The following is a 21,098-nucleotide window of genomic DNA, read 5'->3' as shown; positions in this document are numbered from 1 at the left end:
TTTAGGAGAAAGAGCAAGATGTATGGGAAGGGGATTTTCTTCAGTGACTAAAAAGAAATGGGTTCCTGGAAAGAGTTAAATTTAATCGGATTTTGTAAAGCAAATTTAACACGCAAGCTTTCACGGCCAATGTTATCATTCATAATACATTTTTGGGTTAGATTGCACAAGCACAATGCCAATGTGCTGTACATTCTTGTACACCCGACACAGCTAAATCAATCAAGTTGCCACATGTACAAACATGTTCATTTGTATTGCTTCAGCACACCGGTATGTTGAAGGGCAGCAGACAAAATGTAACAATTAGTCACAACATTCCGCTGGTACTTACAACCATCAATAAACAATTTCCGGCATTCAACCCCTGTAGTGAAAGTTACTCCCAATGCTGGGCCTTAAATAGGTGTTCACATGTGGGGATGTATGCTAATTTCATCATATCACCTACAGAATTCAAGAGACCAGAATAGTCTAATTTGCAAGAGACACCTTGACCACCAAAATGACAAGTACTCACCCTCATCTCATACACACAGATGAAATAGGACCTCCTGGGTTGGTCCTTGACAAAGCAGGTGACCCCACAGTGCCTCTTCTGCCACACCCCATTCTCCCAAAAGAAGACCTGCACCACCGTCGTCGCCTTGCTCTGCAGATGCACACGGACACAACGCACACACACATACACAGGGAAAGGTGATGCAAAAGTATACTGCACTGCAAGCAAGAACTAAAATTATTCGTATATTTGGTATTTTTACCATTTTTAGAAGGTAATGCTATCACCAAGGTGCACAAGACACGTGAAGGGATGGCAGCCAATGGTCAAGGATTGGAAAGCATCCTAGAGATGTTCAGAGATGGAGTGATTAAATCAGCTCGCGTACAGGTGCTCGGTGGATTTGTACGTTACGGGACCATGAGCGATTGCAATAGTTTGGCGAGGCCCTCAGCAGTGTCTTTGTATTAAATCTTTGCATATCCACAATTAGTCTAGACCACAATGCAGCAATAAATTGGCCAAGCAAAATCGTTTGGATGATTGTCTCAATTCTTGGCAACCGGAAACAGCAAACATTGTATAAAGGTGTCAGTTTTTTGTGCCAGCCAAAAGGGTAAAAACCTATTACTATGTCTTGTTACTGGCAAAGGTCTCATGATGTAAAGGCTTACCCCGAGCTCTCAGTACTCTGATGGTGCGTTGTTTTTGAGTTGTACGCCTTATGGTGTCATCTGGTCCAACACCAGTGGAGACTAGGCTCTAAGAAAAGCCGTCTCGGCTGTGGACCAATCAAATTCAAGGACAGTGCCAATATTATTATCAGAGTTGTCTCTTTTTTGTTTGCATTTTGACTGCTTGTGTTGTGGTTATTGCAAACATGATGCCTTGAATAAAGGTCAGTTTTTGTGCCAGCCAAAAGGGTAAAAACCTATTCCTATATCTTGTTACTGGCAAAGGAGGTCTCATGATGTAAAGGCTTACCCCGAGCTCTCAATACTCTGATGGTGCGCTGTTTTTGAGTTGTACGCCTTATGGTGTCATCTGGTCCAACACCAGTGGAGACAAGGCTCTAAGAAAAGCCGTCTCGGCTGTGGACCAATACAATTCAAGGACAGTGCATATCATTATCAGAGTTGTCTTTTTTTGTTTGCATTTTTGACTGCTTGTGCTGTGGTTATTGCAAACATGATCCCTTGTATAAATGTGTCAGTTTTTTGTGCCAGCTAAAAGGGTAAAAACCTATTACTATTGGTAAGTTAACTTATTATCGGACGAAAAGCAAAATTTGAAGTGAATGGGGGTTCAAAGCAAGTTGCTCAATGGTGAAAGTGTATGCAACTAAGAGAGGCCGCTCTCTCTACTTAGTGTTCACTCAAGTGGTACTCGTGATTGTTTCATTGATCCCAGGGGGATGACAAACTGAGTCTAGCGCCAACTGGAAAATTAGGTCACGACTTTCCAATTTTAAATTGAGTGACCTATCACACAGTACCCTCCTCCCTGGCTGGATGCTCCATTATTAGGTATCGTTATTACTGAACACCCATGCCTGTTCTTATTTGGAAAAGGTCAATTGCAGCTCTAATGCTAAATTATAAACATGATGATAGCAGCAAGGCTTTGATATGCCAAGTAGGAAGGATTGCCACCTGGTACTGTTGTTCATCTTGGATTGAACCTGTTCATGTTTTAATTTAAAACTGCTACAGTTTAAAATCATTGTAATTCCAATTTAAAACCCCTGATAATCCTCATGCCTTTCTTACATGTAAGGGTCTCCAAGACAAAATAAATATCAATTGGACGTTCTAACTTCTGATGCTATTTCATTGAAAAGTTACGTTACCTTATAATACGTTTTAAATATAAAAAGTTACCACTATTGAAATACAGCAATGTATTCCAAAATCCAACATGGTGGATAATTCAATCATCATATGTGAGACACCCAGCTGAACTTAAAACCCAGTGTACACCCAGTATTTTGTTTACTTTTATGTATGGGTATTTAAGTGTTACCTGCTGGTATAGGCAAAGCTTATCCCTGTACTCAGATTTCTTCTCACAAACAAACCTACAAGATGAGGAAATGGCCAAACATAAAATGTCTTCTTGAGATCTTGAGACTCGGTGAGACTTATTTAGATAAACGAAGTGTTATTATTATAACTTGAATAATATACTTTTGAGTGTATTAGGGTACATGTATTATCATTGTCGTTGCTATATAATGCACCTATACTGACTCAACCAATGTATTTGCGTGAGATTTTGCAAAAAAGCAAAACATTTCTACACCATATATTTTGTTTATTACAGGCGTAGTGACATCATGGATGTCACTGTGTGGTGCCGGCCCTAGAGGGGCACGGCGTGCGATGTACTCACATCGTGGACATCATGAATGGCGTGACATCGTGAATGTCGCTGTGTAATGCCGGCTCTAGCGAGGCACGGCATGCGATGCATTGTCATCGCGAACACCCCGTAGGTGGGTGTAGTACCAGCCCTAGAGGGGCACGGCGTGCGATGCATCGTCATCGCGAACACCCCGTAGGTGGGTGTAGTACCAGCCCTAGGGGGGCTAGGTGAGCGCTGGAATAGCGCAGTAGCACCACGCGTGGCGTGCAGTGCTGACTCCTACAGGAGGGAGTGTGGGAGTGTCAGCCATGGGATGAGGTTACCCTTGGCCATGGCACTCTGGTTGACCCCGGAAGGCACGTAACGGGTAAGATCTACACAGGGGCCTCAGGAGGGGGCTTGGGGGTGGTCACGTGTCAGGGTAAGCTCCTAGGGAAGGGCCGAGAAACAACAAGAGGTTTCTCGAAGGTGGTCTTGGCCAGCCACGACCCAGCAGCATATAAACCGGGTCCGCACAGGGACCGAGGTTCAGCGTTGCTACCGTCATCTGAAGATCTACGTCCAAGAAGAAGTCACCAACACGTGGACGAGGACCCCAGCTAAGGAGGGTCCTGTCCGTTGTAGCTACTCCCAGTAACTAGCGTAGTTAGCCTGGTGGTCCACCACCATAGGTTATCTGGTAAAGGGACAGTAACCCCTTGTGTTATGTGTTGGTGTTAATAAATGTGTTGCCTCCAAGAAGAATGTCTGCGACTCAGTTGAATCCACTACACAGGTATTACAAACTGAAAAGGCTCGGTAATAACTAAAAACGCAATACATTGTATACACTCAAATGTAGCTGTATAATACTCAGGGAAAGGCTGGTAGAATGGTGCTAGAGAAATTATGTAAAATTAAAGCCATACAAACAATTGCTATTAGGTTAACTGTCTAGAGTATCGGTCATTTTGTAATGACATTAATGTTTTTTTTGTTACAGGCAGCGTAGAGAATTATGAAAATCTGATTGCATGCAGGAGTCCTTGATGTGAATGACAATAACTTAAATTTCGATTTAAAGCTTTCGTGACTGCAATGATTCATCTTCTTTGGTTCTTTCGGTAAAGTCACCCCTTCGTCCATCGTCTCTACTATCAACTCCCCCACCTACAAACTGGCACGTTTTCTTGCTGATATACTGCGACCTTTCACTGGAAAAACCACCTCTGCGGTACTAAATTCTACTCACCTGGTATCGACAATCAAAGGCATTTCCCTGTCCCCAGACGACCTGCTTGTCAGTTTTGATGTGGTGTCCTTGTTCACCAAAGTCCCGGTACCTGACACCATCGCTATCATTGAAGACCTGGTTCATCAAGGACTGCATACTGATGTACCCCCCCTGGTGAGACATTGCTTAACCAACACATACTTCACATGGAATGGAACTTTATACAAACTGAGGGCACCCCAATGGGCTCCCCCCTATCTCCGGTTGTAGCCAACGTATTCATGGAAAAATTTGAAACTGACGCGATCCAGACTGCCACTCTACGCCCGACCTTATGGAAGAGGTACGTTGAGGACACATTTGTCATCTGGCCACATGGCCAGCCTGCTCTAGACCAATTCCGCGACCACATCAATTCCATACACCCAGCCATCAGATTTACCATGGAGGTCGAAAAAGATGGCAAACTACCCTTTTTGGATGTCTTAATTAAAAGGAGACATGATGGTTCAATGAGCCACTCTGTCTACAGGAAAGCTACCCATACAGATGCTTACTTGAAACCGGATTCCCACCACCATCCATCCCAGAAGAACTCCCTCATCAAGACTCTATACCATAGAGCCCAATGTATTTCCGACCAGGAACACATTACCAGTGAACTCAAGCACGTACACCAGGCTCTCAGGGCTAATGGTTACTCCGACTACACAATCTGCAAAGCCATCACTCCAGTTATGAAGAAGGATCCTCTTGTGGAGCCACTCAAAACCATCACCTTACCCTACATTGCAGGGGTCACTAAAAAGATCTCCAAAATCCTGAATAAACACAAGATCCAGGTCCAATTCAAGACAGTACATAAAATCCGTGATTTAGTTCCATCTGTAAAAGATGCTGTTCCAGACATACAGTACCCGGGCGTTTACAAACTAAAGTTCCTCTGTGGTAGTAGCTACATTGGAGAAACCAAACGACATATCTCGGACCGCATCCGCGAACATAAAGCAGACTTGAAACACGGTAGAACGAACTCCTCTGCCATGGCAGATCACTGTTATAATTCAGTGGGCTCACATGACATTGACTTCTCCAAGACGGAGGTTCTTTGCAAACCAACCGGCTACCATGAGAGATTCGTTCATGAGGCCATTCACATATACAAGCACAGAGACAATTTCAACCGAGAAGATGGATTCTGGCTTAGTAACCTTTGGAAAGATGTTTTAAACCATTTCTGTTCTTAATTAATTGTATTTTACGATGACCTTCAGACCGCAGCTCTTTCGCCAGCATTGACTCTTAATACCTCTCACATCACGGTTAATGGTATGGTTTACAACATGGAGTATAATAGCGCCTCGCAGCTGTCTCTCTCCCCCTCCTCTGTTCCGACCATGGATGAACTCGTCCGTCTGAACGGGGCCCGTAGCTATCCGTGTTGCTAAAGTTGAGGGTAAGAATCCACCCATTTTTTCGCCATATAGCATTGTGATATATAACGACTTATTGTTGGTAGCTTAGCTGATTGGAGAATATAGAGTTTATTGATAACATTAAGGTAATTTATATTTTAGTTTTTTATTGGTTCACTATATAGTACTGTGAATAGCTCAGATGTGTAGGCCTTGACTTCAACATAGCCATTTCTGTGACCAGTCACTAGCTAATCACTCAGTTATTTCAATGCTAAATTCGCCTAGTTATTTCAATGCTAAATTCTCCTGTTTGATTTGTACTAAGTGCCTCAGTGAATGTGTATGCTCTGACTTTAACATAGCTATTTCTGTGACCAGTTACAAGCTAATCACTCAGCTATTTCAATGCTAAATTCTATGCTAATTCCTTTGTCAAGGGGTGCCTCTGCGGATGTGTATGCTTTAACTTAGCTATTTCAATGCTAAATTCTATGCTAATTCCTTTGTCAAGGGGTGCCTCTGCGGATGTGTATGCTTTAACTTTTAACATAGCTATTTCTGTGACCAGTCACAAGCTAATCACTCAGCCATTTCAATGCTAAATTATATGCTAATTCCTTTGTCAAGGCGCTTTGTTTCTTCTCACACAGCTTAAAGGTCGTGATCTGAACGTGGCTCTTTCACTCCAGCGCTCTCCTACCAGACAGTCTCGCTCCCTTCACCTGATGAAGGCCGCTTGTGTTGTGGCCGAAACATCGTGAGAATATTATTGTGTTATTTTATTTTATCAATTTATTATTTTATTCTCATTCTACGTGACTTTACCGAAAGAACCAAAGAAGACAATAACTTAGAGAAAGTATAACAACAGTCAACCCCCCCCTCACATGTTGTTATAGGCTGTAGTAACGACAGGGTGGGCAGCAGTTAGCAGTTTTGGCAAAACCCAATGTTGTAATGTCTATGCTCTTCCATCTTTGCTCCATGCTTCCACCAACCGACACTGAGCAACAAGGTGAAAGGTTAAACAAAAACTCAGTGACCCGCAGTTTCAGAAGGTCCTCATCCAGCAGTGTATTAAATTAGGGTTGTACACGTTTATCCTATCATTACATAACAGCCTTTACCTGTCCCACCGTATTTTCATCTTGACATTTAATCATAAGAATGCCACTTGGTTACATTATCACAATACTATAGAAAACAATATATATGTATTGCTGTGTTTCAAAGTTCATCCAGTACCTTCTGACACCTGCATTATATGGTGCCTCTAGGCGAGTTTAATTTCAAGCATAAAGTGTTATTTTAGTTACTGTTCAAGCATACGGCTCATCTGATCAACAACAAATGAGTCAACACCGATATAAACAAACCTGTTCACTGTATATTGGAATCAAGATTATGTGGCTGGTATTTTACAACTTTTTAGCGTGGTTATTTGCATGCAAAGCAACTATGCCTCACATTTAAATATTGGCAGTCTCAAGCCAAGCAAAGTTACACCAGGAATTAAAAAAAAAAACTATATAGTATCTTTGACAACAAGCATGACAATGTTGAAGTACCAAAAACAGACTTATCACAGAGAAAATGTATAGTTAGACAATTAGTATTCACATTTGATATATACTTAGCAAAGAGAACCAGCAGACGTTTTTAATGACACACAACCAACACCGATGTAAAGCATAACAATTACTAAATACACAAGCCACCTTTCAGTTAAAATCGTTCAAATCAAACCACGCACCAACTAAGCACGGACCGGCGCTGCCCCCGGCCCGGGGTTCGTCCCAGGGCGGCCGGCCGGCAGGGGCTAGGAAAGAGGGGTAAAGCCTCCGGCCTAATCACCAACTCACCGGACACCTGCGGCCCAGCACGTTGAAGATGATCTCATTCTCGTGCGGGGTGAGCACGGCCGAGCCGGCACACGGCTGCTGCCGATTTTGCTGCCTTCCCGGCTGCGTAGGCATCGTCGTCAAGAGCGTGGGCCCGCGTCGGCCGTGCGGGCGCGCGGCCTCTCGGCGGAGTCTGAAGCCGCCTCGGGAGCCGCGTCCCAGCGCCGTCACCGCCGGGCAAAACTTAAATGACGTCACACACCCAAGGGGAGGAGGGGGGGAGGGGTCAGACACTTGTGTGACGATTTGAATTCGAAAGGGCAATATTTAACAATTTTAAATTAAACAGCGTGGTGTTTACACCATTGGAAACCTCATTTGCCAGTAACACAATATGATAGTTGTTTTTTTTTTACCCTTTAATCTGGCAACAAAACACCGATATATCAGCGTGGTGTTTCTCTGTCGTGTTGCATTTCTCTCAATTAGTCCATTTAGAATTGTGACAATGTTGATTTCTGTATACTACACTGCTTTGAGTAGAGCTGTGGCTACGACTCCAGAGGACATGAGCTCGATTCCCGGCGACGGCTTAACGTCAGTGGCGAGTGACATCTGAACCGATACAGGCTCCTCTCTATCAACCCGCAATGTGCCTGTGTGTACCAGTGTAACTTCCAATTAAATGCTCCTATAAAATGACAAATTCCCCAGTACAAACAGAAAATCACAAGAAACAAGTTGTTGACAGTAGAACTCTGAAGCCCATACAAATGAAAAGAAAAAAATAATTGCCAAAAAAATTAAAGAAACCGAAAAAGTTATCGTATGTAGTGTTAAATAACTGGCAGAGTAAGAAGGCACTACGTTATATTGTCTGTACAAGATCTGCATTCAACCAAATTTATTTTAAATGTCTGTCCTACGGGCGGACTTGTTCACACAATGTGAATGTTGAATTTCCATCACGAGCTCAGGGCTGGTGACAGAGATGGGCACTGATCAACATTTTTTTGAGAAGTGAGGCCAATTGAAATGTATGTTAACAATGCGGCTATAGCTAAGGGCATTTTCTCCAACATCCCTATAAGGCTATACAGGGGGGGGATCTTTATTTTGACGAGTGTGACTTGCATCCCACTGGGATTTTTGCACACAGCGTTGGTGTACGGTGTTTTTTCAAGGAAAATTTTGATGGTTTTTTTTTCCTGGATTTTCTGTTTGCACAGTCACACAAAGTCACTTTAAGATGTTTTTCTCGTTCGTGTTTTTGTTTTTTTAGTTTGTTGCGGTTGCACCCGATTCAAGATCTGAATGGCTCACAGGGGGCTATACACCAAATTAATGGAACTGAAACTGAACGAGGGAATCCCGACGCAGGGCTACGTGGCTGCCGCCTCGTGGACGGCCTGAGTATCGCGCGTGAATTCCCTCGCCCCTCGCACCGGCAGTCCCCGGCGGCAGCTTCCCCAACAGCCACGAGCCGCGTGCTGAGGTCACTCTGAGCAGAGCAGCGCTCAAGCTGCATTCTGGGCGATGTTGTCGGAGCCCTCAACGCAGCCGGGCAATTTACCTGCAGAACAGAGCAGTCCGTTGCAATGATATACACAGAATGTAAACCTTTGACTCGAAACTTTTGTGACCGCAGAAACATTCACATTCTTTGGTTTCTTTCGGTAAAGTCACGTAGATAGAAACTATTAAAGTTTTTTTTCTTCACTTTATTTTTTTTTCTATCTACGTGACTTTACCGAAAGAACCAAATAATAAGAATGTAGTTGAATTAACGCTTAGGAGGCTTTCACGACCAATATCATCCACAACAGAGGTGTTTTTGGGGGTTAGAACGCGTAAATATACAAATGTGTCGTTAAACCCGCCACCACCCAACACAGCCAACCAGTAAGGGTGGTCACGTAAACAGAACGTGGCCAATTCGTGTATAGTACAGCACTAGTGTGTAGTGTGTAGTAGTGTATAGTGTAGTGTATAGTGTAGTGTATAGTAGTGTATAGAGTAGTGTATAGTGTAGTGTATAGTAGTGTATAGTGTAGTGTATAGTGTATTGCATAGTAGTGTATAATGTAATGCATAGTAGTATAGTGCATAGTGTAGTGTATAGTAGTGTATAGTAATGTATAGTGTATAATGTAGTGTATAGTGCAGTGTATAGTGTAGCATACTAGTACAGCACACCGGCGTGTTGGAGAGCCAAGCCACAACATTTACAGTCCCGTGACGTTTCGCCAGTAATTACAATTAGCTTCATCAGGCGACATCCAGATTTGGTGAAATATGCCAATTTTATTTTTGAGTCCACACACCAAGGCTATTTATTCAGTCAACAGGAGCTGCGCAGTGAGCTGCTGCCAAAAGCATTCAGGTTCATCAGACCATTGCCCTGACACCAGTGTTGACTTGGTCGCTGTCAATAAGTATGATGGCAAGTCTTAATATGACTTTTGCTTGCACTGAAAAAAGTTTAACTTCTTAGTTTTCAAAACATAGGCGATGTGTGCGTCTTTTTTTGTCACCGTGAATCTAATATTGCATCTGTTCTCCCACAACAGAATTGTCTGGGCAAACGATTAGCAGCATGTGCCATTACCGGCAAATTGGACAGAGATTGATTCAAACTGTCATCGCCTTTCCGAAAATGTCCACACTTAGCATTAACAGATAAAATGTCCACATCTGATTGGGACCTTGTAGATAACATGACTGTTTTTTTTTTCTGCCGCGACAATGTCAACCAAATGTAAAGTTAACCTGATTGCTAAAGACAATGCACTATCAAAATAATGAGTGCAGTGTCTTTGAGCTGTACGCCTTTTGGCATCATCTGGTCGAGCACCAATTGGGTCGAGGCTCAAAAGAAAGCCGTCCCTTGGTGTGGACCAATCAGTTTCAAGGACAATGCATATATTATCATAGTAGGTTTTTTGTTTGCATTTTGACTGCAGGTATTGTGGTTAATGCAGTAACATGAATCCTCCTAAAAAGGTTTCAGTTTTGTTGCCAGAAAAAAGGGGAAAAACCCTATCATTACATTTTGGTACTGGCAAAGGAGGTCTAATGATGAATAATAGCTTTCAAACACTGCACGTGGTTATCCGCTGTTGGCATAGCCAACACCTTAAACGCCTTTTGTTTTGTCAATATAAATCGGAGCAGGCTGTTACGGTATAATAACGACGTGCCCGCTAAACTCGGGCCCTCTTGTCCACTGATGAACGAGGAAATTTAACAAAAAATGACAACAGAAACTCACGCAAATTAAGAAGTAAGCTAAAGTAACAAAAATATTTGGGTTTCTTTAATCAAAACACACCTCCATATTGATTACAAACCCTCACGCAAACATTCCCCCCGACTCATGCGTTTATACGTTGGCCGAATGCGAAAGCCACGATGTCACACAAAACGCGTTCTAAGGAGATTTGAACTCTCAATGCTCTGGGTTACAAACCCAGCGCCGAATCCCCCGAGCCACGAGGCTGGGTGCTGGCGTGCCCCCCGTGCCGTCGCGAGCGCGTTAGCGGGGTACCCGTGCTCTGCCGCTCGAATCTTAAAAGCGCAAACGGTCGCCTCCGATTAAATCTTGACGGAAGAATGTCAAGAAAACCTCCAAAGTCGAGACGATCAAAACGGCGGCGGGGCATTGGGGGGCCGAGTAAATGGAACGTGGGATGGCAAAAAGCGATTTGAGCGATAACGACGCCCGAGAGTAAAACCATCCCGCTAAATCAAGACGTGCAGGTCGTGGGGCGCGTCCACGCCGTGGGAGGCGCCGCCAGCGGCCTGCTCGGGGGGCTCCTGGTGGGCCCTCGGCGTCGCCCCCAGCTCCGTCTGAAGCTCCTGCACCTCGTCACGGAGCTGCCACAATTCCGATGGTGACATCGCTCTGGGACCCGCCGTGGACTCCGGCTCGACAGCATCTGCCACCCTAGAAACGAGTCGAATTTCAATAAGAGTATTTTCATTAACAAAATATATATATACACTCTCCATGATAGAGGGTTTTTTGGTTATATCGCATGTATAGTGCAGTGTATAGTGTAGTATAAAGTGCAGTGTATAGTGTAATGTATAGTAGTATAAAGTGCAGTGTATAGTGTAGTGTATAGTAGTGTATAGTGTAGTGTATAGTGTAGTGTATAGCGTAGTGTATAGTAGTGTATAGTGCAGTGTATAGTGTAGTGTATAGTGTAGTGTATAGTGCAGTGTATAGTGTAGTGTATAGTGTAGTGTATAGTGCAGTGCATAATGTAGTGTATAGTGCAGTGGATAGTAGTGTATAGTGTAGTGTATAGTTTACTGTAGTGTGTAGTGTAGTGTATAGTGTAGTGTATAGTGTAGTGTATAGTGTAATGTATAGTGCAGTGCATAGTGTAGTGTATAATGCAGTGGATAGTAGTGTATAGTGTAGTTTATAGTGTACTGTAGTGTGTAGTGTAGTGTATAGTGTAGTGTATAGTGTAGTGTATAGCGCAGTGTATAGTGCAGTGTATAGTGTAGTGAATAGTGCAGTGTATAGTGTAGTGTATAGTGCAGTGTATAGTGTAGTGTATAGTGCAGTGGATAGTGCAGTGTATAGTGCAGTGTATAGTGCAGTGTATTGTAGTGTATAGTGTAGTGTATAGTGCAGTGTATAGTGCAGTGTATAGTGTAGTGTATAGTGCAGTGTATAGTGCAGTGTATAGTGCACACAACATCTATATACATATTCTTAGCTCTTTCGGTAAAGTCACGTTGCAGGGAAACAATAACATAATAAAATATATATAAAACAATAAAACCGGATTCCCACCACCATCCATCACAGAAGAATTCTCTCATCAAGACTCTGTACCATACAGCCCAATGCATATCCGACCAGGAACACATAGTCAGTGAACTCAAGCACGTACACCAAGTTCTTAAGGCTAATGGTTACTCCAACTATACAATCCGCAAAGCTATCACTCAAACCATGAAGGACCCTCTTGAGGAGCCTTTCAAAACCATCACTTTACTCTACATTGCGGGGATCACAAAAAAGATCTCTAAAATCTTGAATAAACACAAGATCCAGGTCCGTTTCAACACATTACATAAAATCCGTGATCTGGTTCCGTCTGTAAAAGAAGTGATTCCGGACATACAGTACATTGGAGAAACCAAACGCCACGTCTCGGACCGCATCCGTGAACACAAAGCAGACCTTAAACACGGTAGGACCAACACCTCGGCCGTGGCAGATCATTGTTATAATTCAGTAGGCTCACATGACATTGACTTTTCCAAGACAGAGGTTCTTTGTAAGCCATCTGGCTACCATGAGAGATTCGTTCATGAGGCTATCCACATATACAAGCACAGAGACAATTCCAACCGAGAAGATGGATTCTGGCTTAGCAATCATTGGAAAGATTTGATTAACCATTTCAGGTCTTAATTGATTGTTCACGCTTACAGTGGCTTTCAGACAGCATACATTAATTTTTCGTCTCCCCCCTCCTCTTTTCAGAACATAGATGGACTCGTCCTTCTAAATAAACTGCCAAATCGCTGCGCGTGGCGCTGACGTTTTTTAAAAATAAATAAAGACACCGTTTAAAAATAAATAAATTGATGCAAACCGACACACCTGATGACGACCGTTTGTGTTATGGTCGAAACGTCGTGAGAATTTTTATTGTTTTATATATATTTTTTATTATTTTATTGTTTCCCTTCAACGTGACTTTACCGAAAGAGCTAAGAATATTAATTACTGCAGTCACGAAAGCTTTAAATCAAAATCTATATACATAGCTATCAACACATACACTACACTATACACTACACACACAACATCGATATACATAGCTATCAACACATATACTACACTATAAAATATACACAACATATATATAGCTATCAACACGTACACTACACTATACACTACAAACACAACATCTATATCCATAGCTATCAACACATACACTACATTGTACACTACACTATAAACTACACACAACATCTATATACATAGCTATCAACACATACACTACACTATACAGTATACACTACACACACAACAGCTATATACATAGCTATCAACACATACACTACACTACACACACATCTATATACATAGCTATCAACACATACACTACACTATACACAACATCTATATATATAACTATCAACACATACACTACATTATACACTATACTATAAACTATACACAACATCTATATACATAGCTATCAACACATACACTACACTATACACTACACACAACATCTATACATAGCTATCAACACATACACTACACTATACACTACACTATAAACTACAAACATCTATATACATAGCTATCAACACATACACTACACTATAAACTACACACATCTATATACATCGCTATCAACACATACACTACACTATACATTACAAACACAACATCTATATACATAGCTATCAACACATACACTACACTATACACTACAAACACAACATCTATATACATACTATTAACACATACACTACATTGTACACTACACTATAAACTACCCACAACAGCTATATATATAGCTATCAAAACATACACTACGCTATACAGTATACACTACACACACAACATCTATATACATAGCTATCAACACATACACTATACACTACACACAACATATATATAGCTATCAACACATACACTACATTATACACTACACTATAAACTATACACAACATCTATATACATAGCTATCAACACATACACTACATTATACACTACACTATAAACTATACACAACATCTATATACATAGCTATCAACACATACACTACATTATACACTACACTATACAATACACACAACATCTATATACATAGCTATCAACACATACACTACATTATACACTATACACTACACACAACATCTATATACATAGCTATCAACACATACACTACATTATACACTACACTATAAACTATACACAACATCTATATACATAGCTATCAACACATACACTACATTATACACTACACTATAAACTATATACAACATCTATATATATAGCGGTTGGGAAGCTGACGGAACCGTTATTATTTCCCTTCCACGTGACTTTACCGAAAGAACCAAGAATAAGAGACAGCTTTGTTTAGAGCCTAGTCTCAAACAGTGTTAGATGAGAGGACAATGCCACTATGAAGACATTGACAGCTCGGGGTGAGACACACGAGGCTCTAAAGAAAGCTGTCTCTGGTGTGGACCAATCAGTTTCAAAGACAATGCATCATCATAGACTACCAGAGCGTGTTTCTTTTTGCATGTTCATTACAAGTACCGTGTGCGTGGCCAATGCAGTGAGATGATTCCTTGCAAGAGGTTTACGTTTGGTGTTATCATGTTCACACAGCTGTTTTATTTCTAGAAAAGGGTAAAACCAATTCTTATATTTTGTTACTGGCAAGGGAGGTCCCATGATGTTTTTGCTGTTGTCATCATCGGCGAAACGTCACGGAAACTCGAATTGTCGGCGTAGTTGGGGGTCGCTCTCTGACACACAGCCGGCGAGTGTCGAGCCGGTAGCGACCCGGCACGTTTAGTTTACGTGACGCAATGCCAACCGCGCCGGCGAGGCCCCACACCTGCTCCGTGGCCGGTGCCTCCCGCTCAGCGAGTCGTGGATGGCGCCCAGCCCCAGGTAGGCAATCTCGGACAGTTGGAGCAGGAGGCTGAGACCGGCGACTGCGTACATGACCAGAAGGAATACGGTCTTCTCTGTGGGGCGCGACACAAAGCAGTCGACGCTATTCAGGCAGGGGTCACGGACGCACTGGAAGCGCGGTGCCACCTCCAAGCCATACATCAGGTACTGCCCCACCAGGAAGCCGACCTCGGCCAGCGTGCGGGCCAGCAGCTGGAGGGTGTAGGCCACCATCAGGCCGTCCGTCTTGATCCTCCACCGCTCGTTGTGCTGCTTCCCCTTGCCGTCTTCTTCACCCTCCAGCTCCTCTTCCACCTCCACCTCCTCCACCACCTCCTCCTCTTTCTCCGTGCATTCAACCACGCGGTCGGGGCCGCCGGCTCGCTTGGCTCGCTTGGTTTGTTCGTCTCGCTTGTACTCGATCCTACCACGACAGAGAGCGGCGGCGTTGAAGTTTCACCCCTCGGTGTGAAACGTCGCGAGCAAATGGAAATATGCGCTCGCTATGAAACGTGACATTACGACGAACAGCAACAGCTACGAGGCTGTCCGGGATTCCACTTTCACTTCTGATCGTCGCCTCTGAGAGACCACTTAAAGTGTCCGTGCCGGTGACAATGATCCGAATCAGTTCTGGGCCTACCCTAGGTCGACTAAGCCTCGAATGAGTACCTGTTGAGATTTGTAAAAACTTTGCCAACTGGGGAGAAAAATGCAGCCCGGCGTGGCTTTGGCCATAGACCCCCCTCGTGTGCTTTGAGGCAGCGCTCATGAGCAGCGCTTATCCCGACAGCCTGTGCAGACTACACGGGGGAATTTTGTCTTTGTGCGCGTGTGGCCCCGTGCGCGTCCGCGTGTGTCTGTGTGTGCGTGGCCTTACCGTGCACGTAGCCTGGCACAAGCACCGCGGTGACGTCACCACCGATTAGTGGCAAATGGCGGTTGTTGTTGTGGATGTCTGTGCGCTACAAGCAAGCCAGCATCGGGACTCGAGGTAAGTGAAAATATTTACCTTCCTTTATTTTACGCTTTATTTACTACTAGCGGGAAGCACCCGGCGTTGCCCGGGGGAAAAAAATATTGAAAAACTTCTCAAAACTTAAAAACATAACATATACAAATAAAAAAATAAACGATGATCATTGCCTCATTCATAAAAATTTAAATAAAACCCAACGCGCGGCGGAAAAAAAACGTACGCTCGCGCGCCAAGATTCGATTCTTTAGATCGCGCAAAGGAATCGAAGGTTGTAGATTTCTTTAGAATCGGCCTATTCCCAATTACTCGATACCACAAAAGCTCACCAGATATAGATTCTCGTCACACTTCATCGTCATCCCCCCCCCCCAAAAAAGTGTATTTTTATGTTTGCATGGTGTACAGTATGGAAAGTACCCACATGGCAAATTTCAAGTGTGTTGCATGTCGGGAAGTACGCTAAACATTTCGAACAGACACACATATTCACAAAATTCCCTATAATAAATATAGATACACTACGCAATTATAATATCGCATGCAGATGTATTATATTTCTTACTGTTGAAGAGTTTAACAATGCTTCCCTTTTTGCTGTTGAACCGCAGCGTATTTCACGACGCTGACCGGGTGCGTGTTTAAACACAGCGCAGATTCGCTCTCCTGAAGTAAACTAGCCGTTCGGACGTACCGACGGGGGGGCTCGGGAACGGAACTCCATTCCTAAGTCAAGGGGAAACCTTGCCGGCCCTTTCACCGTTCAAACTCGTGACCAAATCGACGGCGCAGCCTAATTAAAAAACAAATTAAAACATTTCCAACTGCGGGCAGCCATTCAAATTTCCACCGTAGCCCCCCCGCTGTGAAAACTCCCTCCGGGGACCTCCGTACCTGGTGATGCGATGCACTGCAAAGCCGAGGTACAGGATGGTGGGCGTGGCGACCGCGATGCTCTGGAACACCCAGAAGCGGACGTGGGAGAGCGGTGCGAAGCTGTCGTAGCAGACGTTCTCGCAGCCGGGCTGCGCCGTGTTGCACGCGAAGCTGCCCTGCTCGTCGTAGTAGATGGACTCGCCGGCGACCGTCGTGAGAATGATGCGAAAGATGAGGAAGGTGGTGATCCACAGCTTGCTCAGGAAGGTGGAGTGCCGATCAACCTTCTCCAGCAGCTGCGTGAGGTAGACCCAGCTCATCGTGGCCGCCGGTCAGATGCAGCGACGCCGCTGCGGGGAAATGTTCACACGAGTTTGTACATGCACTACTCTACTTACAAACCTTCAACTTAAAGACTTTTAGAGATAATAAAAAAATCTATCCCGTTTGTCCAGTTGCCCGTTTGGAATGAGAGTCGTAAGTTCAACCTCCATGCACAATAAATGGCAGTGGTGGCCTCTACATCGACAGAAGGTGAAGAACCATTGGCAACTACATCTGTAGAACGTGATGAACCAGTGGCATCTACATCTGCAGAACACGAAGAACCAGTGGCGTCTAGATCTGCAGAACGTGTAGAACCAGTGGCATCTAGATCTGAAGAACTTGAAGAACCAGTGGCATCTACATCTGCAGAACGTGAAGAACCAGTGGCATCTACATCTGCAGAACGTGAAGAACCAGTGGCATATACATCTGCAGAACGTGAAGAACCAGTGCCATCTACATCTACAGAATGTGAAGAACCGGTGGCATCTACATCTACAGAACGTGAAGAACCAGTGGCATCTACATCTACAGAACACGAAGAACCAACCGCATCTACATCTGCAGAACGTGAATAACCAGTTGCATCTACATCTACAGAACATCAAGAACCAGTGGCATCTACATCTACAGAACGTGAAGAACCAGTGGCATCTAAATCTACAGAACGTGAAGAACCAGTGGCATCTACATCTACAGAACGTGAAGAATCAGTGGCATCTACATCTGCAGAACATGAAGAACCAGTTGCATCTACATCTACAGAATGTGAAGAACCAGTGGCATCTACATCTACAGAATGTGAAGAACCAGTGGCATCTACATCTGCAGAATGCGAAGAACCAGTGGCATCTACATCTGCAGAACGTGAAGAACCAGTTGCATCTACATCTACAGAACGTGAAGAACCAGTGGCATCATAATCTGCAGAATGCGAAGAACCAGTGGCATCAACATCTGCAGAACGCGAAGAACCAGTGGCATCTACATCTGCAGAAAGCGAAGAACCAGTGGCATCTACATCTACAGAATGTGAAGAACCAGTGGCATCTACATCTGCCGAATGCGAAGAACCAGTGGCATCTACATCTACAGAACGTCAAGAACCAGTGAAATCTAGAGAACGCGAAGAACCAGTGGCATCTACATCTGCAGAACGTGAAGAACCAGTGGCATCTACATCTGCAGAACGGGAAGAACGAGTGGCATCGTAATCTGCAGAACGCGATGAACCAGTGGCATCTACATCTGCAGAACGTGAAGAACCAGTGGCATCTACATCTACAGAACACGAAGAACCAGTGGGATCTACATCTGCAGAACATGAAGAACCAGAACATGATGAACCAGAGGCATCTACATCTGCAGAACGTGATGAAGCAGTTGCATCTACATCTACAGAACGTGAAGAACCTGTTGAATCTATATCTACAGAACGTGAAGAACCAGTGGCAACTACATCTGCAAAACGTGAATAACCAGTTGCATCTACATTTACAGAACATGAAGAACCAGTGGCATCTACATCTGCAGAACGTGATGAATCAGTTGCATCTACATCTACAGAACGTGAAGAACCAGTGGCATCTAAATCTACAGAACACGAAGAACCAATGGCATCTACATCTGCAGAACGTGAAGAACCTGTTGCATCTACATCTACAGAACATGAAGAACCTGTTGCATCTACATCTACAGAACGTGAAGAAACCAGTGGCATCTACATCTACAGAACGTGAAGAACCAGTTGCATCTACATCTACAGAACATGAAGAACCAGTGGCATCTACACCTGCAGAACGTGAAGAACCAGTTGCATCTACATCTGTAGAACATGAAGAACCAGTGGCATTTAAATCTGCAGAACACGAAGAACCAGTGGCATCTACATCTGCAGAACATGATTAACCAGTGGCATCTACATCTACAGAACGTGAAGAACCAGTGGCATCTACATCTACAGAACGTGAAGAACCTGTTGCATCTACATCTACAGAACGTGAAGAAACCAGTGGCATCTACATCTACAGAATGTGAAGAACCAGTTGCATCTACATCTACAGAACATGAAGAACCAGTGGCATCTACATCTGCAGAACGTGAAGAACCAGTTGCATCTACATCTGCAGAACATGAAGAACCAGTGGCATTTAAATCTGCAGAACACGAAGAACCAGTGGCATCTACATCTGCAGAACATCATTAACCAGTGGCATCTACATCTACAGAACGTGAAGAACCAGTGGCATCTACATCTGCAGAACGTGAAGAACCAGTTGCATCTACATCTACAGAACGTGAAGAATCAGTGGCATCTACATCTGCAGATCATGAAGAACCAGTTGCATCTACATCTACAGAATGTGAAGAACCAGTAGCATCTACATCTACAGAACGTGAAGAACCAGTTGCATCTACATCTACAGAACATGAAGAACCAGTGGCATCTACATCTGCAGAACGTGAAGAACCAGTTGCATCTACATCTGCAGAACATGAAGAACCAGTGGCATTTAAATCTGCAGAACACGAAGAACCAGTTGCATCTACATCTACAGAACATGATTAACCAGTGGCATCTACATCTACAGAAAGTGAAGAACCAGTGGCATCTACATCTGCAGAACGTGAAGAACCAGTTGCATCTACATCTACAGAACGTGAAAAATCAGTGGCATCTACATCTGCAGATCATGAAGAACCAGTTGCATCTACATCTACAGAATGTGAAGAACCAGTGGCATCTACATCTACAGAACATGAAAAACCAGTAGCATCTACATCTACAGAACGTGAAGAACCAGTGGCATCTACATCTACAGAACGTGAAGAACCAGTGGCATCTACATCTACAGAACGTGAAGAATCAGTGGCATCTACATCTGCAGAACATGAAGAACCAGTTGCATCTACATCTACAGAATGTGAAGAACCAGTGGCATCTACATATACAGAATGTGAGGAACCAGTGGCTTCAACATCTGCAGAATACGAAGAACCAGTGGCATCTACATCTGCAGAACGTGAAGAACCAGTTGCATCTACATCTACAGAACGTGAAGAACCAGTGGCATCATAATCTGCAGAACACGAAGAACCAGTGGCATCTACATCTGCAGAACGCGAAAAACCAGTGGTATCTACATCTGCAGAACGCGAAGAACCAGTGGCATCTACATCTGCAGAACGTGAAGAACCAGTGGCATTTACATCTGCAGAACGTGAAGAACCAGTCCCATCTACATCTACAGAACGTGAAGAACCAGTGGCATCTACATCTACAGAACGTGAAGAACCAGTGGCATCTACATCTACAGAACACGAAGAACCAACGGCATCTACATCTGCAGAACGTGAATAACCAGTTGCATCTACATCGACAGAACATGAGGAACCAGTGGTATCTACATCTACAGAACGTGAAGAACCAGTGGCATCTACATCTACAGAACGTGAAGAACCAGTGGCATCTACATCTACAGAACGTGAAGAATCAGTGGCATCTACATCTGCAGAACATGAAGAACCAGTTGCATCTACATCTACAGAATGTGAAGAACCAGTGGCATCTACATCTACAGAATGTGAAGAACCAGTGGCATCTACATCTGCAGAATGCGAAGAACCAGTGGCATCAACATCTGCAGAACGTAAAGAACCAGTTGCATCTACATCTACAGAACGTGAAGAACCAGTGGCATCATAATCTGCAGAATGTGAAGAACCAGTGGCATCTACATCTGCAGAACATGAAGAACCAGTTGCATCTACATCTACAGAATGTGAAGAACCAGTGGCATCTACATCTACAGAATGTGAAGAACCAGTGGCATCTACATCTGCAGAATGCGAAGAACCAGTGGCATCAACATCTGCAGAACGTGAAGAACCAGTTGCATCTACATC

At 43.7% G+C, this 21,098-nt stretch overlaps 1 protein-coding gene across 2 annotated transcripts in view; it reads right to left on the bottom strand.

Annotated features, from left to right (window-relative positions):
• Positions 1-10,627: 10,627 nt before the first annotated feature.
• LOC116938301 (gap junction gamma-1 protein-like) overlaps positions 10,628-21,098 on the bottom strand; it is a 72,007-nt gene continuing 61,536 nt past the window's right edge. For both annotated transcript variants that reach the window (XM_076060572.1, XM_076060573.1), the window contains exons 3-5: positions 16,884-17,215; positions 14,955-15,437; positions 10,628-11,284 (exon numbers count right to left, since the gene is read on the bottom strand). In XM_076060572.1, coding sequence (XP_075916687.1) covers positions 11,080-11,284; positions 14,955-15,437; positions 16,884-17,185 — 990 coding nt within the window. In that variant the 5' untranslated portion in view covers positions 17,186-17,215 and the 3' untranslated portion in view covers positions 10,628-11,079. The remainder of the gene's footprint in view (positions 11,285-14,954; positions 15,438-16,883; positions 17,216-21,098) is intronic.

This window comes from Petromyzon marinus, unplaced genomic scaffold (assembly GCF_048934315.1).
Source record: "Petromyzon marinus isolate PM22_M1 ecotype Great Lakes invasive population unplaced genomic scaffold, UKy_Petmar_22M1.pri1.0 PM_G_Scaffold_20, whole genome shotgun sequence".
Lineage (NCBI taxonomy): Eukaryota > Metazoa > Chordata > Hyperoartia > Petromyzontiformes > Petromyzontidae > Petromyzon > Petromyzon marinus.
Note: the sequence above shows the minus strand (reverse complement) of the source record. Positions and strands in the feature narration are given on the sequence as shown.